Raw genomic sequence first — 27,975 nt, 5'->3', positions numbered from 1 at the left:
AAATGGCAAAACTTAGGGGCAGCAGGGTAGCACAGTGGTTAGCACTGTTGCTTCACAGCTCCAGGGTCCTGGGTTCGATTCCCGGCTCGGGTCACTGTCTGTGCGGAGTTTGCACATTCTCCTCGTGACTATGTGGGTTTCCTCCAGGTGCTCCGGTTTCCTCCCACAGTCCAAAGATGTGTGGGTTAGGTTGATTGGCCGTGCTAAGAAATTGCCCCTTAGTGTCCACGGATGTGTAGGTTAGAGGGATTAGTGGGTATAATATTTGGGATATGGGGGTAGGGCCTGGGTGGGATTGTGTTCGGTGTAGACTCGATGGGCCGAAGGGCCTCTTTCTGCACTGTAGGATTCTATGAACTCTTAAGAGCATTGACAGACAGAGGGATCTGGGTGTACAGCTACACAGGTCACTGGAAGTGTCAATGCAGTTGGAGAAGATAGTCAAGAAGGCATGCTTGCCTTCATCAGCTGAGTCATTGAGTTTAAAAATTGGCAAGTCATGTTGCAGCTTTATAGAACCTTAGTGAGGCCGCACTTGGAATATAGTGTTCAGTTCTGGTCGCCACACTACCAGAAGGATGTGGAGGCTTTGGAGAGGGTACAGAAAAGATTTACCAGGATGTTGCCTGGTATGGAGGGCATTAGCTACAAGGAGAGGTTGGAGAAACTTGGTTTGTTCTCACTGGAACAACGGAGGTTGAGGGGCAACCTGAGAGAAGTCTACAAGATTATGAGGGGCATGGACAGAGTGGATAGTCAGAAGTTTTCTCCTAGGATAGAACAGTCAATTATTAGGGGGCACAGGTTTAAGGTGCGAGGGGCAAAGTTTAAAGGAGATGTACGAGGCAGGTTTTTTTACACAGAGGGTGGTGGGTGCCTGGAACTCGCTGCCGGGGGAGGGAGTGGAAGCGGATACGATAGTGACATTTTCGGGCCATCTTGATAAGTACAGGTATAGGATGGGAATAGAGGGATTTGGTCCCTGGAACGGTAGGGGTATTTAGTGAAATCGGGCAGCACAGTCGGTGCGGGCTTGGAGGGCTGAAGGGCCTGTTCCTGTGCTGTAATTTTCTTTGTTCTTTGCCGAATCCAAGCTCTGCCTCACTGCGCCAGGAACAATATGGTTCTGTGCTCATAGACAATGGAAAGGCACTCAACAATATCAGTAAAATGCTGACAGAGTTTAAAAATTTAACATCCCTCAATAAATTAATCAGCAGTTGCCTGACAAAGGGATGGAGGATATGGAGAGCACTGACTGTATGTTTCAACATGACAGGATCTCATCAATCAGTCAGTGTGATTTACCATTTATAAAGAATTAATCTCTCCTGACTCCTTCCCACCCTCCCCTCACCCTATCCATTATTAACTTCCCCTTCTGGCTCTCTCTTTGATGATGAGTTCTGGTTTTCAAGAGGGTAGGAGTTGGGGGTGCATTGATTGGGAATTGTGTAATAGACAAGAAGCAAAATAGTGATAAATGGGGCATGTCCAAGTTGGCAGGCTGTGACCAGTGGAGTGCTGCAAAGATCAGCGCTGGGGTCTTAACTATTTACAATCTAGAACAACAAACACAGGAACAGGCCCTTTGGCCCTCCAAGTCTGTGCCAACACAGATACCTTGCTAATCTAATATTTTCTTGCCTCTACATGGTCCACATCCCTCTGTTCCCTGCCTAGTCATGTATCTATCCAGATGCCTCTTGAACATTGTGATAGAATCTGCTTTCACCACCTCCTCTGGCAGCACGTTCCAGACATTCACCACCCTCTGTGTGTGAAAAACTTGCCCCTTACGTTTCTTTGAAACTTTCCCCCTCTCAACCTATGCCCCTGAGTAACTGACCCCTCGAGCCTGGGGAAGACTCTGACTATCCACCCTACCCAAGTCTTGTCATAACCTTGTAAACCTCTATCAGATTCCCCCTCATTCTCCACGCTCCAATGAAAACAATCCAAATTTGTTCAACTTTTCTTCATAGTCCATAACCTTCAAACCAGGCAACATCCTGGTAAATTTCTTCTGCACCCTTTGCAATGCATCAACATCCTTCCAGTAGTATGGCAACCAGAACTGTACGCAATACTCCAAATGTGACTAACCAAAGTCTTTTACAGTTGCAACATGAATTTCCAATTCCTATACTCAACGCCCTGACCAGTGAAGGTCAGCTCACCAAATGCCTTCTTGACCACCTTGTCCACCTGAGTTGCCACCTTTAGGGAACTGTAGGTTTGCACATTTAGATCCCTTTGCATGCTAATATTTCGAAGGGTGCTACCATTTATTGTATAATTTCCTTCTGCAGTAGACTTTTCAAATCACATCACCTCACATTTGTCCAGGTTAATTCCATCTGCCATCTTTCAACCTACATCTCCAACTGATTTGTATCCTGCTCTGCCCTCTGACAATCCTCCTCACTATCTGCTACTCCTCCAATTTTTGTATCATCTGCAAATTTACTCATCACATCACCTATATTTTCCTTCAAATCATTTATATATATTACAAACAGAAGCCCTAGCGCTGATCTTTGTGGAACACCACTTGTCACAGAGCTCCAGTTAGAAAAGTACCCTTCCACTGCTACTCTTGTTTTCTATGCCCAATAAGAAGTCTCACAACACCAGGTTAAAGTCCAACAGGTTGATTTGGACCCATGAGCTTTCAGAGCGCTGCCCCTTCATCAGGCGATAAAGGAGCAGTGCTCTGGAAGTTCATAATTCCAATCTTTCCTCATAGCTAATACCCTCCATACCAGGTAACATCCTGGTAAATCTTTTCTGTACCCTCTCCAATGCCTCCACATCTTTCTGGTAGTGTGGCGACCAGAATTGAACACTATATTCCAAGTGCAGCCTAATTAAGGTTGCAGCATAACTTGCCAATTTTTAAACTCAGTGCCCCGGCCGATGAAGGCAAGCATGCCGTATGTCTTCTTGATTACTTTCTCCATCTGTGTTCCCACTTTGTGACCTGTGCACCTGTACACCCATCCCTTTGCCTATTAATACTCTTAAGGGTTCTGCCATTTACTGTACATTTTCTATCTGTATTAGACCTTCCAAATGCATTACCTCACATTCGTCCAGATTAAACTCCATCTGCCATCTCTCCGCCCAAGCCTCCAACGGATCTATATCCTGCTGTATCCTCTGATGGTCCTCATCACTATCCACAAATCCACCAAACTTACTAATCAAACCAGTTACATTTTCCTCCAAATCATTTATATATGTTATAAACAGCAATGGTCCCAGCACTGATCTTGAGGAACGCCACTTGTCACAGCCCTCCATTCAGAAACACACCCTTCCACTGCTACCCTCTGTCTTTTTTGATCGAGCCAGTTTTGTATCCATCTAAAACTCACCTCTGATCCCATGCAACTTCACCTTCTACACCAGTCTGCCATGAGGGACCTTGTCAAAGGCCTTACTGAAGTCCATGTAGACAACATCCACTGCCCTACCCTCATCGATCATCTTTGTCATTCCTCGAAAAACTCAATCAAGTTCGTGAGACATGACCTCCCCTTCATAAAACCATATTGCCCCTCACTAATACGTCCACTTATTCCCAAGGGGGAATAAATTCTGTCTGGAAAAATACTGTCCAATAATTTCCCTATCGCTGATGGAAGGCTCACCAGCCTGTAATTACCTGGATTATTCTTGCTACCTTTCTTAAACAAAGGAACAACGTTGACTATTCTCCAATCTCTGGGATCTCCCCTGTAGCCAGTGAGGATACAAAGATTTCTCTCAAGCTCCAGCAGCTCTTCCCTTTTCTCTCTCAGCATTCTGGGGTATATCCCATCAGGCCCTGGGGACTTGTCTACCTTAAATATTTCTTAAGAATCCCAATACCTCCTCTTTCCTCCCCCTTCACAAAATTTGTCATCCTATCGCTAATAAGCCTATTCTCTTCCAGATATGAGTACATCCTGTCTCTAAGAATCTTCTCCAATTATTTCCCCACCATTAATATAAGGATCACAAGCCTATAATTTCCCAGATTGTCTCTTCTGCCCATCTTAAACAGAGGAACAATGTTAGCTACTCTCCAATCCTCTGGTATCTCACGCGCGGCTAGCTACAAAGTTTTTGGCCAAGGTCTCAGCAATTTCTTTCCTCGCCTCTCTCAGTATTTTGAGATAAGTCCTATCTGGCACTGGGGACTTGTCCACCTTAACATTTTTCAAAACCTCCAATACCTCCTCTCTTTTTATCTCAACATGTCCTAAAATGTCAACAACTTCCTTTCTACACTCACCATCCGGTGCATCCTACTCCTTTGTGATTACTGATGCAAATCTTAACTGCCCCCTGAAATGGCCTGGCAAGTTCAAGGGTATTAGGGATGAGCAACAAACGTTGGCCCACCCACATTTCATGAAAGAATTAAAAAATATATACTTACATGCGCACACTCAAACATAGGCATGCGTGCTAACACACATGTACATACTCACACCGATGCATATGCACTTACAAATCAAGAACTGACCACCTACACAACTTTTAAGAGTTGTTTGGGCAGAACGTAGATATTAAGTAACTATACTTGCAGTAATTTTAATTATGGTGTAATGCCCCTGGAGACACAGTGTGACACTCAGTCTGATGATTAAAAAGTTAACTGTTTCAAACTTTAATATTAACAGAAAATACACTGCTGATCATCTAAATTTTGAGCATGGTCAGAGAGCACAAGTCCCAAACTGAGCGAAAAACTCTGACAAGATTAGCTCATACTGCTTGCTTCAGAAGAACAGGTCAATTACCACCGAACAACATAAACAAGCTTAAATGGATAAATGTTGTAGCAGATTGACAATGCAATAAGGGGTACAATAAAAATTACATATGAAATAGGAACAGGAGTAGGCCATCTAGCCCTTCGAGCCTGCCCCGCCATTCAATAAGATCATGGCTGATCTGAAGTGGATCAGTTCCACTTTCCCGCTTTCTCCCCATAACCCTTAATTCCCCTGTCTATCAGAAATCTATCTACCCGTGACTTAAATATATTCAGCGAGGTAGCCTCCACCACTTCCACGGGCAGAGAATTCCAGAGATTCACCACCCTTCGAGTGAAGAAGTTCCTCCTCAACTCTGATCTAAAATACATTACAGGTATGTTAGTATTATATATTGTATGTACTGTTATATATTATGTTGTATATATTATTGTATATGTTCTATATATTGTCTTTAATGTATAAAAGGTCTTAAGGTGCTTCACAAGAGCGATTATCAAAGCAGAATAAGACACAAAGACCCAAAGGGAGATGACAGCTCAGGTGACCAATAGCTTGGTCGAGGAGGTTGGGTTTTAAGGAGCACTATAAAAGGGCAGACTGAGACAGACCATTGGAGAGGTTTAGAGAAGGAATTCAACAACTGGAGACATTGCCAGCAAAGGCAGAGATATCTGCTCTGGAGTCGGTGACCCACTCTGACTAAGCCTATGCTGAAACCAGCAGCAAGCTTTGCGCTACACAGGGATACAAGTGCCTGGGATGTGTGGGACAGGGTGTGGATTTGCTCATCAGCCTAGAACAGCAGAAGGCCGTTAACAGAATATCAAACATCCACATGATGGATGTACTCTCTAAAATGGAATTTGGGGAGGCAATCCGTAATTGGATCCGACTGCTCTACACAATATCAGTAGAGCAGTTTTAATCAAAGGGTGGAAATCAGGAAGCTTTCCAATTAAATCTGCAGTCAGGCAGGTTATCCTCTCTCTCCTGTCCTGTTTGTATGGAACTCTGCTGAGTCCATCAGGAAGGATTTGGGCACAGGAAGAGTGAGGATCCCAGGCAGTGGATACTCACTATAGTGGACACTATAGTTAAGAAAGCCCGCCAATGTCTCTACTTTCTCAGAAGACTAAGGAAATTTGGCATGTCAGCTATGACTCTCACCAACTTTTACAGATGCTGCCATAGAAAGCATTCTTTCTGGTTGTATCACAGCTTGGTATGGGTTCCTGCTCTGCCCAAGACCACAAGGAACTACGGAAGGTCATGAATGTAGCCCAGTCCATCCGTAAACCAGCCTCCCATCCATTGACTCTGTCTACATTTCCCACTGCCTCGGCAAAGCAGCCAGTACAATTAAGGACCCCACGCACCCCGGACATTCTCTCTTCCACCTTCTTCCTTTGGGAAACAGATACAAAAGTCTGAGGTCACGTACCAACCAACTCAAAAACAGCTTCTTCCCTGCTGCTGTCAGACTTTTGAATGGACTTACCTTGCACTAAGTTGATCTTTCTCTACACCCTAGCTATGACTGTGACACTACATTCTGCACTCTCTCACTTCCATCTCTATGAACAGTATGTTTTGTCTGTATAGCGCGCAAGAAACAATACTTTTCACTATATACCAATACTTGTGACAATAATAAATCAAATCAAAATCAAATTAAAGACTCTCCATACTTGAACAACACGATTGTCACCTGCTCAGAGTTGAACACGGAATCACACACTAGAAGTGGGACCATTCAGCCCAAACTACCTGTGTTGACTTTTTGAAAGAGCCAATTCCAATAAGCTTACAGCACAGAAACAGACCATTCATCCCATTATTCTATGCTCCACGTGAGCCTCCTCCCACTCCTTTTCATCTAACCGTATCAGCTTATTATGCTGATTATCCCACTTTCCTCCTCACCCCTACACTTTCATCACAGCTCTGCAATTTATTTCTTTACAACTCCTTATCCAGTTTCTTTGGGCGGGATTTTCCATGCCCTCCACTGAGAAGCGGCCCACCGCTGACCTAGAGTTTCTGGTTCCATCACTGTCAACCTGTTTCCCATTGGATACCACCCCCCACTCCTCCACTGTGAGAAACCCGCAGCGGGGGTGCCACTGGTGGGACCAGAAGCTCCCGTTGGCGTGAAATTTTGGCCTTTATAAAAGTTATTATATCCATTTCCACCACCATTTCAGGCAGTGCATTCCAGATTGTAACATCTCATGGCATTAAAAAAAACTCACCTCCCTTCCAGTTCTTTATCCAATGACCTCAAATCCATCCTCTAGTAACTGACCCACCTGCCAGTGGAAACAGTTTCTTAGTATTTACCCTATCAACACTGCTTGAGACAGAAACTTGTTGTACTGTGAAGTCAGAAAAGTTGTTCACACAAGTAAATGATAAAAAGAAGGCAAAAGGAACATGTGGTTTTGTATGTGTAAATGCATAGAGAACAACAGGATGGGAACAATGCTCAAGACATTAGTTAGACCACAAGTGGAGTATTGTCTACAGTTCTGAGAATCCCATTATAAGGTGAAAAGCATGATTCGCAGAGATGTTACCAGGAGGGAAGGGACTAGTTTTGCAGTGTGACATTTTTTAAAATTGCGTCTAAATAGCAAGGGAAGACAGAAATAGCATGAGGCCATTCTGCCCTTTAAACCTGTACTATCATTCAATACAATAAAGTGTCACAAAATAGTTTTTTATTCATTTATGGGATCTGAGCTCCACTGGCTAGACCATCATTTTTTGCTGACCTCTAATTATCCTTGAGACGGTGGTGGTGAGCTGCCTTCTAGGACTATTGCTGTCCATGTGGTGTAGGTATCCCCTCAATGCTATTTAGAAGGGTGTTCCAGGAGTTTGATCCAGTGACAGAATGACAATATATTTCCAACTCAGGACAGTGTGTGACTTGGAGTGAACTTGCAGATAGTGACGTTCCCAGGTATCTGCTGCCCTTGTCCTTCTAGGTAGCGGATGTCATAGGTTTGGTAGGAGCTCTGTAAGTTGCTGCAGTGTTTCTTGTAGATGGTGCACTGTATATGGTTGGTGAGGAAGTGCATGTTTATTGTGGTGGAGCGGGTGCTAATCAAGTGGGCTGCTTTATCTTGGATGGTGTCAAGTTTCTTGCGTATTGTTGGAGTTGCACTCATCCAGGCAAGTGGAGACTATCCCACGACACTCCTGGATGTGCCTTGTGGATGGTGGACAGGTTATGTGGAGTCAGGAGATGAGTTACTCTCTACAGAATTCCCAATCTCTGACCTGCTCTTGTAGCCACAGTACTCACATGGCTAGTCCAGTTCAGTTTCTGGTCAATGGTAACTCCCAAGATGATGATAGTGGGCGAATTCAGTGATGGTAATACCACTGAATGTCAAGGGAAGATGGTTAGATTCTCTGTTGTTGAAGATGGTCATTGCCTGGCATTTGTGTGGTATGAACATTAATTGGGCTGTCAAGTGGCAAGTACAGTACAGAAGGAGGCTATTCTACCCATCAAACCTGAGCCAGCTTTCCTCAAGAACAATTTAGTTCGACCCATTCTCCTGCAAATTTTGTCCCTTTCAGTTCAGCCAATTCTCTTTTGAAAACCACGACTGCACCTGCCCCCATTACAATGGTGGGCAGTGCTTTCCAGACGCAAAACACTTGATTTGTAAAAAATAAGACTTTGCTTCATGCCACTTTTGCCAATTAACTTAATTTGATTTCTTTTGGAATTTGACCCAAGTTCAATGGGAACAGTTTCTTCCCATCTATTCTATCCAAGCCCTTTATGCTTTTTAATAATTCTACCAAACCCCCTCTCAATTTTCTTTTCTTAAAGGAAAATAACACCAGGTTTTCCGATCTATCCATTTCACTCAAGTCCCTCATCCATGGAATCATCGGGTTTATTTTATTAAATCTTTTCTGACTCCATCTAAAGCATTATGGCTTGAATTTTATGCAGAATGGAATTCTTCATTGGCCTCGGACAGGATTTTATGAGTCTCGACCAAGCGAGGTTGTAAAATCCCACTCTGTATCTCAAATGGCAGTGCCCAAAATTGACACCACTTTTTTTTATTCTTTATTTATTCATGGGATGTGGGTGTCACTGGCTAGGCCAGCATTTATTGCCCATCCCTATTTGTCCTTGAAGTGTCTCACTCAGCCATTTCAGAGAGCGTTTAAGAGTCAACCACATTGCTGTGGATCTGAAGTCACATGTCAGCCAGACCAGCCAAGGGCAGCAGATTTCCATCATTAGTCATCAAAAGTCATCATTAGACTTCTAATTCAATTCAAATTTCATCATCTGCTGTAGTGGGATTCAAACCTGGGTCCCCCCTGGTTCCCTGGTCCAGTGACAATACCACTACACCACTGCCTCTCCTCCATATTCCATTTGAGACCAAACCAGTAAAGCTTCTCAGTAGCCAGATTTGATTGAACTCATCGCTTCTTCTTCCAACAGTGCCCCTGGATCACGTGTCAGGTTTGACACCAGTCAAACAGCTGATCCTATGGACTCGAGAGGATCTTCACGGGCTTCAGGATCACAATGGGTGGTGAGAAGTTAAATAGATGGCTTCTCGTATTCACTGTGATGGAATGAGGTGGGGTTACAAATTTAGAATAATTAAAGGGAGAGTTAAACAGGGGTTGAAACAGAGAGAATAGTTCCTTTAAAAGGGGATTGGTTATTTGCTTGAAGAGAAGGAAAATTAAAAGTTTCAGAGTGAGCCACTGAGTGGGCTTAGACAAAGGGTTTTGTGTGGAGAAAATAGGCATGTAAAATCTTGCGGGACCAAGTGGTTTGTTTTAAGCTAGAATATTCCATGATTCCATAATATTTCTGCCACTATTTCCATCATACTTCTGAAAGATGTGACAAGGTGCATTGTAAGTAATAAACTTTCATTCCTAATGTCACAAAAGTTTTACACGTTATTTCTTCGTGTCACATTAACACTGCAATGAAGTTACTGTGAAATTCGCCACACTCCAGCGCCTGTTTGGGTACACTGAGAAAGAATGTAGCATGGCCAATACACCAAACTAACACGTCTTTCGGACTGCGGGAGGAAACCAGAGCACCCGGAGGAAACCCACACAAACACCAGGAGAATGTGTAGACTCTGCACAGTGACCCAGGAGAATCAAACCCAAGTCCCTGGTGCTGTGAGGCAGCAGTACGAACCAATGTGTCACCGTGCTGTCCAAGAGGGACTCAGGTCGATCGTAGCTAGACTGCAGTTATCCGTAAGGGTTATGGGGAGAAAGCGGGAAAGTGGAACTGAGCCACTTCAGATCAGCCATGATCTTATTGAATGGCGGGGCAGGCTCGAAGGGCTAGATGGCCTACTCCTGCTCCTATTTCTTATGTTCTTATGTATGGCCTTAAGGGATTTGATTGATCTTTCCTGAACAATCTCATGGTTATTTCATAACCTTCCTGGTCCTGTCTATGTATTCTATAAGTATTAAATCCATCTGAGGTCTGCCTGTATATCCTATAAATATTAACCCTCTAAGGCTTTCCTAAGTATTCTCTATGCATTAATGTTCATGGGATATCTGGAGACAGGACTGAGGGGGTTAATAAGGCAGCTATTAAATTGGAACATGCAGTAAATCCATAGGATTTAGTTCATGTCCAAGATGATCTGGCACAGAGTTCCACCTCAGACTACTGCCTACTCCATAACCTTGAAGCATTAATAAAGCATTTCCCCCCACACCACATGTGACACATCAGTAGAGGACACATGTTCACTCAGTGCATCACAGAACACTCCTCCCAGCCCCAAATAGCAATGGAATAGGAAGAAGTCAAGAATTCAATTTCTATTGTGCCTTTCGTAACCTCCCAAATCGCTTTACAATCACTGAAGTACTTTCTGAATTGTAGTTATCGTAGCAATGCAAGGATCGCAGCAGACAGTTTCCACACAGCAAAATGTCACAAACAGCAATGCAATAGTGGCCACATAAACTGGCTTAGAGATGGCTCAGGGATAAACATTTGTCATGACACCAGGGAGAACTCCTCAGCTCTTGCTCAAAATATTGCCAGGAGAGTTCTTTTACCTCCAGCCGAAAGAGCAAACAGATCTTTGGATTAAAGTTTCATCTGAAAGGCTGCACCACTGACAGTGCAGTACTACCACAACACTCAGTGTCAGTCTAGATTATGCACTCAAGTCTCGAAAGCAGGATTCAAAGTAACAGACTACAGCACTGACTCAGAACTGGGAGTGATACTCACCGAGCCATAGATCTCTGCCAACTCTGCTCCGCAACCTACTGCTGGTAGGTATGGAAGGGTTGACCTCCTCACCCTGGTCTGCCTCACGCCTGCACTCAGTGCAGTTTTTTTTAAAGTTTATTTATTAGTGTCACAAGTTACATTAACACCACAATGAAGTTACTGTGAAAATCTCCCAAGTTGCCATACTCTGGCACCTGTTCGGATACACTGAGGGAGAATTTAGCATGGCCAATGCACCCTAACCAGCATGTCTTTTTCACTGCGCAAGGAAACCAAAGCACCAGGAAAAAACCCACGCAGTCACGGGGAGAATGTGCAAGCTTCACACAGACAGTGAGCCGAGGCCGGAATTGAACGTAGGTCCCTGGCGCTGTGAGGCAGCAATGCTAACCAGTGTGCCACCGTCGTGAGGAAGTACTGAAAGCAGTCTGTGAACTTGCAACCAACTTCTCCCTGTGTAACACGGGCCAGGCATACTGCTCTGCTAGCTTAGAAAAATATCCTTTGAATGCAATTTAAATGCCCTGGTAATCCAGAGAATACAATTCAGACCCCATCGCCAAACCACTAAGGACTCAAAACTGGGTTGGAGAGTGAGCTGTGAGGAGAATGCAGAGATCCTTCAGGGTGATTTGGACAAGTTGAGTGAGTAGGCAAATGCATGACATGCAGCATATTTAAGTACAGTCAGTTCTCTGCTTATTGTAAACATCAAAGGAATGCGCAGTTCGGTACAACTGACCAGTTGTTGGGACTTATGTACTATGTGCATGGAATCACAACAGCACAAACGTGCCTTACTGCATTTCCCACTGCAGTGCCTCGAGTAGATATGGGCCCCAAATCTAAGGAAGGATGTGCTGGCCTTGGAAAGGGTCCAGAGGAAGTTCACAAGAATGATCCCTGGAATGAAGAGCTTGTTGTATGAGGAACGATTGTGGACTCTGGGTCTGTACTTGTTGGAGTTTAGAAGGATGATGGGGGATCTTATTGAAACTTACAGGATACTGCGAGGCCTGGATAGAGTAGATGTGGAGAGGATGTTTCCACTAGTAGGAAAAACTAGAACCAAAGGGCACAACCTCAGGCTAAAGGGACGATCTTTAAAACAGAGATGAGGAGGAATTTCTTCAGCCAGAGAGTGGTAAATCTGTGGAACTCTTTGCCGCAGTAGGCTGTGGAGGCCAGGTCATTGAGTGTCTTTAAGACAGAGATAGATAGATTCTTGATTAATAAGTAATTGATTAATGGGAAAAAGGCAGGAGAATGGGGATGAGAAAAAATATCAGCCATGATTGAATGGCAGAGCAGACTCAATGGGCCGAGTGGCCTAATTCGGCTCCTATGTCTATGGTAATCAGAGTCAATTTGCCAGGTTTGAATTTAAGTAAAAGCTTGTGAGATAATGGTTGTCTGGTCCATTCTCCATGGCAATCCTCAACTAATCAAGATTCCATCTACCAGACCAGCAGCATGCTTTTCTCATGCAGTATAAATTGTTGCTGTCTTTGAAATTTGGTATTCTTGAATCTGTCCTGATATGTGCAAGACAAAAAGATTCAACAGCATGTTTTTTTTTCCAAGAATACTCAAAATTCTGTACCATCAAAGGACTATTTATTATTTCATTATTCTTGATAGACAGAACACAGAAGGTAAAAGGATGATTTGATTGAAATTTGTAGGATTTTGAAAGCAGTTGATAGGGTAGATAGAGAAACTATTTCTGCAACTAAGGGAGTCTAGAAAAGGGGAATAAAAAGGGTGGTTAGCACTGCTGCCTCACAATGCCAGGGACCCACATTCAATTCCAGCCTCGAGTCACTGTGTGGAGTTTCCACATTCTCCCCGTGTCTGTGTGGATTACCTCTGGGTACTCCGGTTTCCTCCCGCAGATGTGCAGTTTAGGTGGCTCGGGCATGATAGATGTGTGAGGTAATGGGGATAGGGAGGGGCTGAGTCGGTGCTGAATCAATTGGCCAAATGGCCTCCTTCTGCACAGTAGCAATTCTCTGATTCTATGAACGCAACTATACAGGAGGAAATATAGGAAATCATTTTTGACATAAAGTGTAGTTGTGGTGATGTGTTCCAGTTCATTTAAGGAGTCGAGTTGCTATGGCAATACGCATTTTCACATACATGCTCACAATAGTATCAAAGTCCAGGAACTAAATTGGACTAGCCGCATAACTACCGTGGCTATCATGCAGAGAATACAGATTCTTCACGGTGATTTGGACAAGTTGGAGCAGGTCAGAGGCCAGGAATCCTGCAGTGAGTAACTTAGTTCCTGACTCCCCAAAGCCTGTCCACCATCTACAAGGCACAAGTCAGGATTGTGATGGAATACTCCCCACTTGCCTGGATGGGTGCAGCTCCAACAGTACTCAAGAAGCCCAACACCATCCAGGATGAAGCAGGCTACTTGACTGGAACCCCTTCCACAAACATTCACTCCCTCATGCACTGCAGGAACTCACCAAGGCTCCTTGGACAGGACCTTCCAAAGCCCTGACCACTAATACCGAGTAGGACAAGGGCAGCAGATATCTGGGAGCACAAAAATCAAGGCTGTCACTCTAGCGCAGTACTGAGGGAGTGCTGCATTGTCAGGGGTGCTGTCTTTTGATTGAGACACTAAGCTGAGGCCTCATCTGGTAGATGTAAGATATCCCCATTCACTGTACTGAGGGAGAGCAGGAGAGTTATTGCCAGTGCCCTGGCCAATAAATATTTTTCAATCTACATCACTAAAACAGTTGATCTGGTCATTACCACATTGCTATCTGTGCACAAATTGGCTGTATTTCTAACATTACAATAGTGACTACACATTGGACATAAAGCGCTTTGAAGCATTGGGTGGTTGTGAAAGGCGCACTATAAATGCAAGTCCTTCCCTCTTCAAAAAATTTTGCTATCCAGGAGGATAAAGATGGTGCTAAGGCAAATGGAGGAGCCATGATCTCAATAAATGGCAGAATAGGCTGGAGGGAATGAAGAGCATTGTCCTGTTCCTATGATGCATATTTATTCAATGCTATTTTCATCTTCAAGCCAGCCCCAAAGTATATGAGTTGAGAATGTAATAGCTATGTTACCGGACTGATAATTCAGACAACGTGAATGCAAATCCCACCCAGTTTGACAGCTTATAATCTGGAAATAAAAAGATGGTTTCATGGTGAAGCTGGTAATTGTTGTAGAAACTCAATTTGGTCATTAATGTCCTTTAATCTGAGAACAGTTCAGTGTGATGTGGATCTGGAGTCACTTTTAGCACAGGCCAGGTGAGGATGGCAGCTTTCCTTCCCTGAGAGACATGAGTGAACTAGTTGGATCCTGAATCTGGTTCTTGTTGATCCAATTTTACACCAATTTCTACCCCACTGTGTCTCTATCTGCCTGATTCTCTATTCTGCCATCTGTCTCTCTGCGTGACTGTCTGGTTGCTCTGTGTGCATTTCATGTCTCCGTCTCGCTCCCTCCAACTGTTTACTTATTAATTTTCTTCTATCCTCTTTGCCCAAAAGCATGCTGAATTATTAACGGTCAGCCAATGATCATTTACATTTCCACTGTCGTTCTCTAAGGATGTTAGAGGGCAGCTAGAATGAGTTGCCAAGCACGGGATCCAATTGCAACGATATTCACATCAAACAGGATAACAAGGAACACAGAGAAAACAACCAACATCACAGGGAGCACCGGGCCTGGTGAGCAAACAAACTGCTATATTCCCCACCCTCCCATCGCGGAGTGTCCAAAACTCCAACAGCAACTTATCCGCCTCTGATATTAAAAAGGATTGTCTCTTCTGGGAATCCTTGTCAAAGGTTCAAAGGGCACTAATAAGCTACTTGTCTGAACTGTTAAACCGCTCAATCCACTCAGAGGGTAACAGCAGCGCATTAGCCGCAGCTTAACTCTGCTGTAGCTGGAGAGATCCATTCCTGGGTCACTGTTCCCTCACGGGTCCCATCCCGCTGTCAATGTTTTTAAATAAGCATCTCTTAAACAAGCAATCCCTCTCCCCCCTTTACAACAATGACAATTTGCATTTATATAGCACCACTGACAGAGTAAAATGTCCTAAGTCACTTGCCAGCAGTGAATTATTCTGACACCGAACCAGGAGTAGGGAGAGAATTCCAGAGCTTTGAGCCCAAGGAACTGTAGATTCAGCCTACACCGGTGCAACAATTAGCATCAGGGATGCTCAAGAAGCCAAGATTAAGAGAAGTGCAAATATCCCGGAGTGTTGTGGGACTGGCGGAGATTACAGAGGTGGGGAAGGTGAGCTAGTCTGAAAGGGGTGTTGGTTAGGTGCATTGACCCTAGCAGGCATGGGGAATTTCACAGTAACTTCATTGCAGTGTTAATATAAGCCATACTTGTGACTAATAAATAAACTTTAACTTTAACTTTAATGAAGGGGAGTCAGAACAAGAATGAGAATTTTAAAATGGAGGTGTTGCTGGACCGGAAGCCAGTGCAGATCAGGAAGCACAGAAGATCATAGGTGAACAAACAGGACTTGGTGCAAAACAGGATACTTTCCATCTCTAACAATGCCCAGTGCAGTTTCATCGTCCAATAGAAGAACACAATTTATAACATGCGGACAGGTGAAGGGGGCAGGTTTGTCAATTATATAACAGTCTAATCTGCCTTAAGAGGACAGTGGAAGTAGATTCAATTGTAACTTTCAAAAAGAGAAGGACTAAATACTTAAAGTAAAGGTTTGCAGGGCTATGATGAAAAAAACTGGAGTAACGAGGTTTAACGGGATAGTTCTTTTAAAGAACTGGCTTATTGTCTGAATGGCATCCTTTCGTGCTATTGTGGTTCAGTGTGTTACAATCCAGAGTTAATGGTGCTTCTCCTCTCTGCCTGTACCCTGCTGCAGTGTGTTATAATTTACAGTTTAATAAAGCACATTTAATCTTTTATTGGCATGAGCAATCCTTTTGCAGATATTTCTTGGAATGAACTCGAATGACCCTGCTTCTATCTCAGATTGTTGGGCAGATTGCTACATCCAGTTAAAAGGGATTACACAAAACTAAAAAACAAGTAAATCACCTTACACAGCCTGCAGTCTGTCATGTTTTGCTGTAAACGTTGAATTTAGTAGCTTGTCTTAAAGTTGCAACTGGAATTTTGTGGAACTGAGTGGGGGAGTCTATCTAATTGTTTGAAACTCCTCACAGGATATACAATACATTCTTGTCCTGCTGAAGGTGCATTGGGTAGGTCAGGGGAAGTACTAATGCAACATTATCAACTTGTATTTGTATAGCCATTTTACCTTGATAAAACATGAAGTGTTTCCAGGAGTGTTAACGAGCAGAATTTGACACCAAGCCAGACAAGGAGATATTAGGGCAGGTGACCAAAGGTTTGGTCAAAGAGATTAGCTGAAAAGAATCTCTTAAGAAAGGCAGCAGTGGGATCTTTCACAGCCACCTGAGATGAAAACGGGGTCTCAGGTTAACATCTTATCTAAAACACAGCACTACTGACGATGCAACTTTCTCCCAATACCACATTAGTGTCAGCTGAGATGATCTCCTAAAGGGTTTTGAGTGGAGACCTGAATCCCTGACCTTCTGACTCTGCACTGAACTACGACTGACACCACAGCCAGGTGCAAAGTGAGCCACTTCCTATCGAGGTGGGGCAGTTGCTGTAAGTACTGGGGCTTGGGAAATCAGTGACTGTTCGGCCCATATCCTAGACTCTTACCTTTTGCACAGCAAATGCACTGTCTGAAAGGGAGATGGAAGCAAATGTTCAACAGTAACTTTCAATTGAAAATTGAATAAATACCTAAAAGAGAAGATTGTCCAGGACGATGGGATTAATTGAATAGTTCTTCAAAGAGCTGCTACAGATGCAAAGAGCCGAATGCCCTCTTTCTACGCTGTATGATTCTACCAGTTCGAGGAAGAGTCAGAGGGACGGCCATTGTATCCCAGAGAGGAGGGAAGATCTGAATCTAAACAAATATGTTTCCACTTGTGCGCAGACCAAAACTAGGAACCATCGATACAAGAAAGTTATTTAAAAAATCAACTGGGGTGCTGGGGCCTCAGCTATTTACCATTTATATAGATGATCTGGAGGAGGGAACCGAGTGCAGGGTGTCGAAATTTGCTGATGACACCAAGATTGGGGGAAAGGCAAATTGTGCGGAGGGTGTGGAGAGTCTGCAGAAGGATCTAGATAGGCTGGGCGAATGGGCCAGGAAATGGCAAATGGAATTTAATGTTGGCAAGTGTGAGGTGGTCCACTTTGGTAGGAATAATGGTAGGAAGGACTATTACTTACGTGGCGAAAAACTGCAGCAGGCGACGGTGCAGAGGGACCTCGGGGTCCTTGTGCATGAGTCGCAAAAACCCAGCTTGCAGGTGCAGCAGGTGGTCAGGAAGGCGAATGGGATGCTGGCCTTCATAGCGAGGGGGATTGAATATAAAAGTAGGGAGGTCTTGCTGCGGCTGTATAGGGCATTGGTGAGGCCGCAGCTGGAGTACTGTGTGCAGTTTTGGGCGCCGCACCTGCGCAAGGATATTTTGGCCCTGGAGGGAGTGCAGAGGAGGTTTACTAGGCTGATACCGGAGTTGAGGGGATTGAGCTATGAGGAGAGGCTGAATAAACTAGGCTTGTACTCGTTAGAGTTTAGAAGAATGAGGGGAGATCTCATTGAGACGTATAAGATGATGAATGGGATGGATAGGATAGAGGTGGAGAGACTCTTCCCGCTCAAAAAAGACAGTAGGACTAGGGGGCACAGCCTCAAGATAAAGGGGAGGCGGTTTAGAACGGAGTTGAGGAGGAACTTCTTCACTCAAAGGGTGGTGAATCTCTGGAATTCTCTGCCCGTTGAAGTGGTGGAGGCTGCCTCGCTAAATATTTTTAAGAAGCGGGTTGATGGGTTCTTGATAAGAGAGGGGATTAAGGGTTATGGGGAGAGGGCGGGAAAGTGGAACTGAGCCACAACAGATCAGCCATGATCTTATTGAATGGCGGGGCAGGCTCGAAGGGCTAGATGGCCTACTCCTGCTCCTATTTCTTATGTTCTTATGTTCTTATGGCTGAGGGAAACTTTTTTACCCAGAGAATTATTAGAATGTGGAACTCACTGCCACATGGAATAGTTGAGGCAAATAACATTGTTGTATTTAGGGGTAAATGCAGGAGGAGGAAGAAAGAGGGTTATGATAATAAAGTGAGACGTAGAGGGATGGAGGCTTGTGTGAAGTGTAAATACCTGTAGAGGCCAAATGGCCTGTTTTGTACTGTAAGAGTGAATATAATTCTACAGGAAAGATGTAATGATGAGGGCAATGACACAAGGACAAGCTGATTTTTACACTTGCTGTGAAATCAGACAATTTATTCCCCTGGGGCTCAAAGCAACCGTTCCCCTATCAGGCTTGGGGTCCTAGGCCTCAGCTCAGACCCAGCTTAGCTTTCATCCTGCTGTTAATTCCCTGGGCTCTCAATTCACTGCCGTCAGAGCATGAATCTGATCGGATTACCCTGGGAGTTACCTACTCTCACACACCTGCTGCAGGTTACAGGGGAACAGACTGAATTAGGCATTTGAGGTCAGAGGTTAAATCACGGGCCTGAATGTGGACAGGCAGCCTCTGGCCCCCAGAACTCTGAACAGCCCATATTGTTGAATAACACGATTCTTAAATAATAGCACTCTTAAAATGATCTAAAAATTTTGATGAACTTCTTTAGGGTATCTTATTCTAGAATCATAAAATCCCTACAGTGCAGAAAGAGGCTATTTAGCCCATCGAGCCTGCACCACTGACAATCCTATCCAGGTCCTATCCTCATAACCCCACATATTTTACCTTCTAGTCCCTCTGATACTAAGGGACAATTTACCATGACAAATCAATGTAACTTTGCAGTGTGGGAGGAAACTGAAGCACCCAGGGCTAACCCATGTAAACGTGGGGACAATGTGCAAACTCCACACGGACAGTTACCCAAGGCCGGAATTGAACTCCGGTCCCTGGCTCTGTGAGGCAGCTAGCCATTACTAACATAATTCATAGACGGAGGGAAGGAATTCCAGAACTTGGGGCTGGGCAGTTAAATATGTGATGCCCAATGGTGGAGTGATAAATATCAAAATGCACAATTGCCAGAATGGGAGCAGCACTGAAAATTCAAGGGGATTGTCGGGATGCAGGACACTGCAGAGATAGGGAGGGGTGAGACATAGAGGAATTTTTAAAAATGTCATTCGTGGGATGTGGGCATTGCTGGCAAGGCCAGCATTTATTGCCTATCCCTTATTGTCCTAGAGAAGGTGGTGGTGAGTGGCCTTCTTGAACCACTGCAGTGCATGAGCTCTGGGTACACCCACAGTGCTATTAGGGAGAGAATTTCAGGATTTTGACCTAGCAATGGTGAAGAAAAGATGATAAATTTTCAAGTCAGCATGAAGAGTGATTTGCAGACAAATTTCCAGGTGGTGATGTTCCCTTGTATCTGTCACCCTTGTAATGCTAGATGGTAGCAGTCATGGATATGGAGGAGTCTGAATTATTGAATAGTTTCAAGAGGAGATAAACATATTTCTAATAAAAAAAGGAAAAGAAGGAAATGGGGAACAAGTGGGAAGGTGAATCTGAGATCAGGAAGAGATCAGCCATGATCTGATTGAACAGCATAGCAAGTTCAAAGGGCTGAATCTGCTTACTACTGCTCCTAATTCCTGTGTTCCTATGTTTGGAAGGTGATGTCTAAGGTGAGTTCCTGCAGTGCATCTTATAGATGGTACTCACTGCTGCTACATCAGTGGTGGAAAAAGTGAATGATTGTGGATGTGATGCCAATCAAGCGGGGTGACTGTGCCCTGGATGGTGTTAATCTTCTTGAGTGTTGATGGAGCTACACCCATCCAGGCAAGTGAACAGTATTCCAGTGCTTCCCATATCCTGACTTGTAGGTTTGAAAATGAGGTGCTGACAGACTTGCGGCATGGACCCCACAATCTGCTTCCTGTAAAATGCCCTTTTAATATTAGCGGCCCTCAGAACCACGTGATTGAAGCAGTGTGAGACCAGCTCTCATAAATAGGATCTGCTACCACCTCCTCGAGAGTTAAATTCAGGAGAGGTTAAAAAAATCTGTTTCTATTTATCTGTTGATTTATCAGTATCACAAAAAGGCTTACAGTAACACTGCAATGAAGTTACTGTGAAAATCCCCTTGTCGCCACACTCCAGCGTCCGTTTGGGTACACAGAGGGAGAATTTAGCACGGCCAATGCGCCCAACCAGCACATCTTTCGGACTGTGGGAGCAAACCCGCACAGACACGGGGAGAATGTGCAGATTCTGCACAGAGAGTAACCCAAGCCGGGAAATGAACCCGTGTCGCTGGCGCTGTGAGCCGGCAGTGCTGACCAGTGTAAAAAAAACTCTGTCCAGCACCCTGAATCAATTAGGCTGTTTTGAGGTTACGAGCCACTATATTAATATAATATTTTTTGGTCACAGGTTTGTAGATGAACCTTGAGAATTACTCAAAATCTATTCTGGAAAGTATTTTGTCAGCCATGTGATTTTTTTGATACCTTTTAGATTTAAAATGGAATTATCAAACAAAACATAATAATGTCTTGTGACAGCATAACTATATCCACACACCTTTGAGTCTCTTACTACCTTTGTTAAAGTTTTCAACTGCATACCTCAGCTTGCTCTAAAAGCCTGGCCCTCAGCTGAATATTTTCATACATTGCAGTGGGAGATGGTTCTCAGCCACGCACGCACCTTCTGAGCACGTGCAGACATTCCTAGCAGGCAATCTGCACATCACCATGGCAATGACGCCTCTTCATCCTGTGAGAATGAGAGACTTGACTTTCAAACATAATGGATTGTGAATTCTGCCAAGTGATAGCTCTTATGTAATGTTACTAACAGCCATCAAAGTGGCCATGATCAGCTGATGAGTGTGCAATGTTTTGAACAAACAATGGCAACAATAGGTTTTAGAAAACATGCCACCTAATGGCCAAAGTCTGCAACAACACTGTGACAGTTTGCTGTCAGAAAATTGCTGGCAAAATGTTGACATGGCAATTTACAACGGGAAAGACTGACAGAAAAATGTGGACAGAAATGATGACGACAGGAGAAGGAGGAGGTGATGGCCTGCTAGTATCATCGCTAGACTATTTATTCAGGAACTCAGCTAATACCTGGGGAACCAGGTTCGAATCCCACCACGTCAGCTGGTGGAATTTGAATTCAATAAAAAATATCTGGAATTAAGAATCTACTGATGACCATGAAACCATTGTCGATTGTCGGAAAAACCCATCTGGTTCACTAGCTTTGACGAAGGGTCATCTGAACTCTAAATGTCAGCTCTTTTCTCTCCTTACGGATGCTGCCAGACCTGCTGAGATTTTCCAGCATTTTATCTTTTGGTTTCAGATTCCAGCATCTGCAGTAATTTACTTTTACTTGGCTCATTATTGTTCTTTAGGGAAGGAAATCTGCTGTCCTTAGCCGGTCTGGCCCACCTGTGACTCCAGAGTCACAGCAATGTAGTTGATTCTCAACTAGCCTTGGGCAACTAGGGATGGGCAGTAAATACTGGCCAGCCAGCACGTCCTACAAATGAATAAAAAACAGAAAGTTGAGTTTGTGAGCTGGAAGCACACCACCATGCAGAAAATTTCTGAAAATGATGCTTCTCTGTTATGAACAGCTCACAGACAGCAGCTGTGATCAGCGGTGCCAACCAGTTCTCTGTTGACAGTTAAAAAAGAAAACAAAGATTGTTTATCAAAGAATATATTTTTTAAAATCATCTCTCTGTATATTTGTGGAAGATTCACATTGTAAAGCTGTTTGTTCGGAATCATTTTTGAAGAATGGAAAGACATTTCTTAAAAAATAAAAAAAATCAAGATAGCTGAAACAATTGGGCCTGTACTCATTACAAGGTAAGTACAATATTATAAAGAGGCATGGACAGAGTGGATAGTCAGGAGCTTTCTCCCAGGGTGGAAGAGTCAATTACTAGGAGGCCCAGGCTTAAGGTGTGAGGGGCAAGGTTTAAAGGAGAGATACGAGGCAATTTTGTTTTTACAGAGGGTGGTGGGTGCCTGGAACTCGCTGCCGGGGAGGTAGTGGAAGTGGATATGATAGTGAGTTTTAAGGGGTGTCTGGACAAATACACGAATAGAATGGGAATAGAGGGATGTGGTCCCCGGAAGGGTAGGGGGTTTTAGTTCAGTCGGGCAGCATGGTCGGTGCAGGCTTGGAGGGGCCGAAGGGTCTGTTCCTGTGCTGTAATTTTCTTTGTCCATTGGAGTTTGTGAGAGGTGATCTTACTGAAACATATAAGATCCTGAGGGGACTTGACCAGGTGGACTCTGAGAGGATGGGTGTCGAGAACTAGGGGGAGCGTATTTTTAAAATATTGGGGTGTCCCATTTAGGTCTGAGAAGAATTTTCTTCTCCCAAAGAGTCAATAATCTGGAATTCTCTTCCTCGGAGAGCAGAGAAGGCCAAATCACTGAATGTCCTGACAAAGGAATGAAGGATCATAGAATGGCGGAGTACACTCACTACACATACAACGCAGACTGGCTGTCCCTTGCGTTGGAGTGGAGCATGCAAGAAGGCGATTTGAGAGCAGCAAGAACACCAATAAGTAAATCCACAGTTACCAAAGTTGGCAGTGGGCATCAGGTGATTTAAGCTCAGTCTTGTTGAAGGGAGAGGAGTTTTTACAAAATTAAACAGGCACACCCATCTCACTGATTGGGTAAGTAAATACCTGTCTTCTTAAAAACATCATTAAAACCTTCATTACATGCAGCACTTTCATACTGACTATTATTATAATCTGGATAGGGAAGCGATGGAATTTGTGATCCTTCTCCTTGGTAACTGTCTGAGACAAGATTATTCACAATAAAAACAGGAAGTGCTAGAAAAACTCATTTTTTTTTCACAGAACGTGGGCACTGACTAGACCAGCATTCACTGCCCATTGCTAATTGCCCTTGGGAAGGTGATGGTGAGCTGCCTCTTGAACAGCAGCAGTCTATGTGGTGTAGGTACACCGTGATGTGGGTATGCCGGCGTTGGACTGGCGTAAACACAGTAAAAAGTCTGACAACACCAGGTTTTAGTCCAACCTATTTATTTGATAATATACTCACTAGCTTTCGGGGTTACCCCCTTCGTCAGGTGAATGGAGAGTTCTGGCCTCAGACAGAGCATATAAAGCACAGACAGTTTAGAGATTACTGATTAAAATGAGAATCCTTACACCTAACCTGCTGTTCAAGACCTGAAGTGGCTGATAATGTGAGTGGAAGGAGCACTGATCACAGTTTAAAGAGATGTGTATTGTCTCCAGACAGTACAGTAAGTGAGGTTTTGCAAACCCAGGCAAGTCATGGGGGTTACAGATAGTGCGACATGAACCCAAGATCCCTGTTGAGACCGTCCTCATGTGTGCGGAACTTGGCTATCAGTCTCTGCTCAGCGACTCTGCGCTGTCGTGTGTCGTGAAGGCCGCCTTGGAGAATGCTTACCCGAAGGTCAGAGGCTGAATGCCCGTGACCACTGAAGTGTTCGCCAACAGGAAGGGAACAGTCTTGCCTGGTGATCTCTAAACTGTCTGTGCTTTATATGCTCTGTCTGAGGCCAGAACTCTCCATTCACCTGACGAAGGGGGTAACCCCGAAAGCTAGTGAGTATATTATCAAATAAATAGGTTGGACTAAAACCTGGTGTTGTCAGACTTTTTACTGTGTAGGTACACCCACAGTGCTGTTAGGGGGAGGGAATTCCAGGAGTTTGACCCAGCGACAGCAAAAGGATGGTGATATAGTTCCAAATCAGAGTAAGGGCGACTTGGAGGGGAACTTCCAGGTGGTGGTGTTCCCAGGTGTCTGCTATCCTTGTCCTTCTGGATTGTAGTGGTTGTGGGTTTTGGAAGGAACCTTGGTGAGCTGCGGCAGTGCACCTTATATATGATACACACTATTACCACTGTATCAGTCGTTGAGACAGTGGATGTGGAAGATGGGGTGAACGAGATGCCAATCAAGCGGGCTGCTTTGTTTAGAATTATGTCAAGTTTCTTCAGTGTTTTTGGAACTGCATTCACCCAGGAATATAGAGAGTATTCCATCACAGTCCTGACTTGCACCTAGTAGATCTGTGGAGAGTAAAACAAAGTTTACATTTTGAGTCCAATGTGACTCTTCTTCAGATGAAGTGTCAACCTGGCCTCAAAACAACTCTGTTTCTGTCTCCACAGAGGCTGCTAGCGACTTCTGCTTTTATTTCAGATCTCCAGCTTCTACAATATTTTGCTTTTGTATTATACTGCTTGCAACCTGTGGGATTGCCCCTTTAAGGGCAACAGAGCAGAGTAAGGGTCAGCTGGCCTGGTGACCAATCAGGACTCAGGATGGGGTACCGCTCCAGGCGGAGGAGTTCTCCTAGGAAGAGGTATTTTAGAATTAGCTGCAAACATGCTGCTGCTCTTGACGTTCACTAAGTAAGTCCTGTTTTGTTCACTAGTGAAGTCTCTGGTGTTATATCTGACCTCAGGATGAGCTTTTGATCCCTATTCATGCTATCACTTGAGTTTATTCATAGAATCCCTACAGTGCAGTAAGAAGCTAATCGGCCCATCGAGTCTGCATCGACCATAATCCCATCCAGGCCCTATATCCATAACACCCTTCCTGACATTAGGGTCAATTTAGCATGGCCAATCAACCTAACCCATACATCTTTGGACTGTGGGAGGAAACCCACACGGGACACAGGGAGAATGTGCAAACGCCACACAGACAGTGACCCGAGGCCAGAATTGAACCCGGGTCCCTGGTGCTGTGAGGCAGCAATGCTAACCACTGTGCCACTTATTCCAATTATGGTATAATCTGCAAACTTCAGTGCATTCCCTGCATCCAGATCACAGATGCAATAGTAGACAATAGTTCAGGTAAAGAGACTGATCAGGTACAGACAACAATCAAACTCAGATACAATCAAATTCTCAGATACAGGCAAATCCTCAGATATCCATAGACTCTCAGGTACAGACTGTCTCACTGGTACAGTTATCAACAGATTCTCAGGTACAGACGGACTTGCAGTTACAGAGGTTGCCGCAGATACAGAGGTTGCCGCAGATATCAGTAGACCCCTCAGATACAGACAGGGCTACACTTATCAAGGGATCATCAGCTACAGGTGGGCCCACAAATACAGGCAGATTCGCAGGTACAGGCAGATCTTGGGTACAAACATCCTGCAGGTACAGATGGGCCTACAGGTACATACATTCCACTGATACAGATGGTCATACAAGAATAAATGGATCCTCAGGTACAGATGGTCCCATGGGTACAGGCATACCACAGCTAGAGGTGAACCCCTCAGGTACAGGCAGACCCTCGGGTATACACTGTCTCTAGGATCAGCTATTGTTTCAAGTACTCAGCTGTGCCCCTCTGTCAGCATCAATTATTGACACTTATCTGGTAAGAAAGATCCACCTACCTTGAAAACCTCAGAGAAGAATCCTGACCCGATTTTCTCACAGTAAAAGTCATCAATCCTGGTCAAGGTGGAGACGGCACTCCGTAGCGCCCTGTACGAAGAGGGGCGGAGATGGCTGCACCCGGGCATTGAACCTAGCACAGGAGCAGAGTATGGCCCAGGATCTGGTATCAGCACATCGCTAGATAGGTCCAATCGGAGTGCTGATTCTCTCGACATCTCCCCACACCCCTCCCTCGCCCCCCCGCTGCTGGAATCTGATTCACATCTTTCCCAAATCAGGTCCTCTTAACGATGGGGTGGTGGGAGGGGAGGAGGATGAAGTTTCAGAGGTTTAGAGGGAGGGGCTCACACCGCCAGAATCAGGGCTATATCCACGGCAGGTGATCTTAAATACCAGCAAACCAATTATTACATCAGGAGCAGGACTGGCATGGATCAGAGTTGGCAGAGAAAATAATAATCCAGTAATGATCAATTGATAATCCAACAACAAATAATCAATGATCCATCAATCAGTGAGTAATCCATCGATAACGTTGATTCCAATCAACGGATAATCCAGCAACAATCAATTAATAATCCAGCGTTGATAAATCCTGAAAGTGACAATTAATTGATGATCCATCAGTCAATAATCAAGCTCTGATCCATTGGTGATTTGGTTCCAATCAATGGATAATCCAACAATGAAAAATTGACGAAATGCCAATTAATCAATAATTCATTAGTCAATAAACAGGATCTTGTCTATTCGCCATCGACTGATCAGTCAACAATCCATTCCTGATCTGATCATAATCACTAGCTCAGAATAATTGCAACCCTTTCACCAGTAAAATGAAATATATTCCAAGGGGGAATTCTAATCCTATTCCAGGACTCAATTTGAACAGTGAAACAGTGACTGCAGCCAAAGATCCTGAGATATTGTTGACACCGAGACAACCAACTTCTGTCTGCTCAATCTATCAAAGTATCACAAACTAAGACTGAACAGACTTTACCCTGCTCCTAATCTGACTCCGGTCCTCCCCAAACCCTGCTCCCAGTATGATTCCGGTTCCCCTCGCATCCAGTTCTCGATGTGATGCCAGCTTTCCCTCTAATCCTGTTCCTGGTCTGATCCTGGTTCCCCTCCCAATCTTGCTCCTGATCCAATCCTGCTTTCCCTCTAACAGCTCCAGGTCTGATTCTCCTTGTTGTTCCCAGTCTGATCCTGGTGTTCCCCTCTAATCCTGCCCTAGGTCTAATCCTTGCGTCTCCCTGTTCCCAGTCTGATCCTGGTTTCCCTTCCAATCCTGCTCCAGGTCTGATCCTGGTTTCCCCTCCAATCCTGCTCCAGGTCTGATCCTGGTTTCCCTTCCAATCCTGCTCCAGGTCTGATCCTGGTTTCCCCTCTAATCCTGCTCCAGGTCTGATCCTAGCGTCCTCCCTGTTCCCAGTCTGATCCTGGTTTCTCCCCCAGAGCCAGCTCCGGCTCTGATCCCGGTTTCCGTCGAGAGTTTCACTGTTGTGGGGCTGCCCTCTCCTGCTCCAGTTTTGCAGCCGCTCCGGGTGTCGGCTCCGCTTATTCCAATGGCCAAAGGAAAGCACCGAGCTCCGGCTGGGATCCGGCTCCGGATTACTGCTGCTGCTCCGGGTGTGATCGCTGCTTTGCACACCTCAGTGTGGGTGTTATTCCGGATTGGTCTCTCTGTGTGCTGCTTACACTCAGCTTTGCCATATGTGGATAGCAGGGAGGCGGCGCTGCTGAAATGCTCCCGCCCCACAGCCTTCAATCCCCGGTCACAGATACAGAGACTGGGCGCCGCCTGCGGGCTGCAGAAATTCACTGGCAATTTACACAGATCCAAAAACCACATTCAACAAAATCCAGGCTGAAGATGAGTGAGGAAACCCCCCCCAATGTCACCACATTGAGGGAGAACAAGAGTATTCTCCCCAGCGTCCTGGTTATTAATTATCCCTCCATCAAAATCACTCAGATATATCTGACCATCATCGCATTACTGTCCTTGGAAGTTTGCTGTGCGCAAATTAAATGTAGATGTTGTAGGTTCAGTCATAGCTTTGGAGCACGGCAAGAGGCTCTTCGGTCCATCGAGCCTGTGCCAGCCATCTATCTATTCTAACCCCATTTTCCAGCGCTTCTTCCACATCTTTTCTGCCGTGGCGTTTCAAGTGCTCACCTAAAGGCATCACAATGTTATGAGGGTTTCTGCCTCTACGGCCCTTTCAGGCACTGAGTTCCACATTCACACCACCCTCTGGCTGAAAAGGTATTTCCTCAAATCCCCTCCTCAAAGCGCCAGGGACCTGGGTTCAATTCCAG

The 27,975-nt window shown here is 44.6% G+C and overlaps 1 protein-coding gene across 1 annotated transcript in view; it reads right to left on the bottom strand.

Annotated features, from left to right (window-relative positions):
* The window catches only part of tesk1b (testis associated actin remodelling kinase 1b), a 168,754-nt gene extending 141,409 nt beyond the window's left edge, over positions 1-27,345 (bottom strand). Inside the window, exon 1 of the mRNA XM_080189521.1 lies at positions 25,641-27,345. Coding sequence (XP_080045647.1) covers positions 25,641-25,859 — 219 coding nt within the window. The 5' untranslated portion in view covers positions 25,860-27,345. The remainder of the gene's footprint in view (positions 1-25,640) is intronic.
* Positions 27,346-27,975: the final 630 nt, after the last annotated feature.

Source organism: Carcharhinus amblyrhynchos, chromosome 5, assembly GCF_965287045.1.
Source record: "Carcharhinus amblyrhynchos chromosome 5, sCarAmb.v2.hapA, whole genome shotgun sequence".
NCBI lineage: Eukaryota > Metazoa > Chordata > Chondrichthyes > Carcharhiniformes > Carcharhinidae > Carcharhinus > Carcharhinus amblyrhynchos.
The sequence above is the reverse complement of the archived record's forward strand: the minus strand, read 5'-3'. Positions and strand labels throughout refer to the sequence as shown.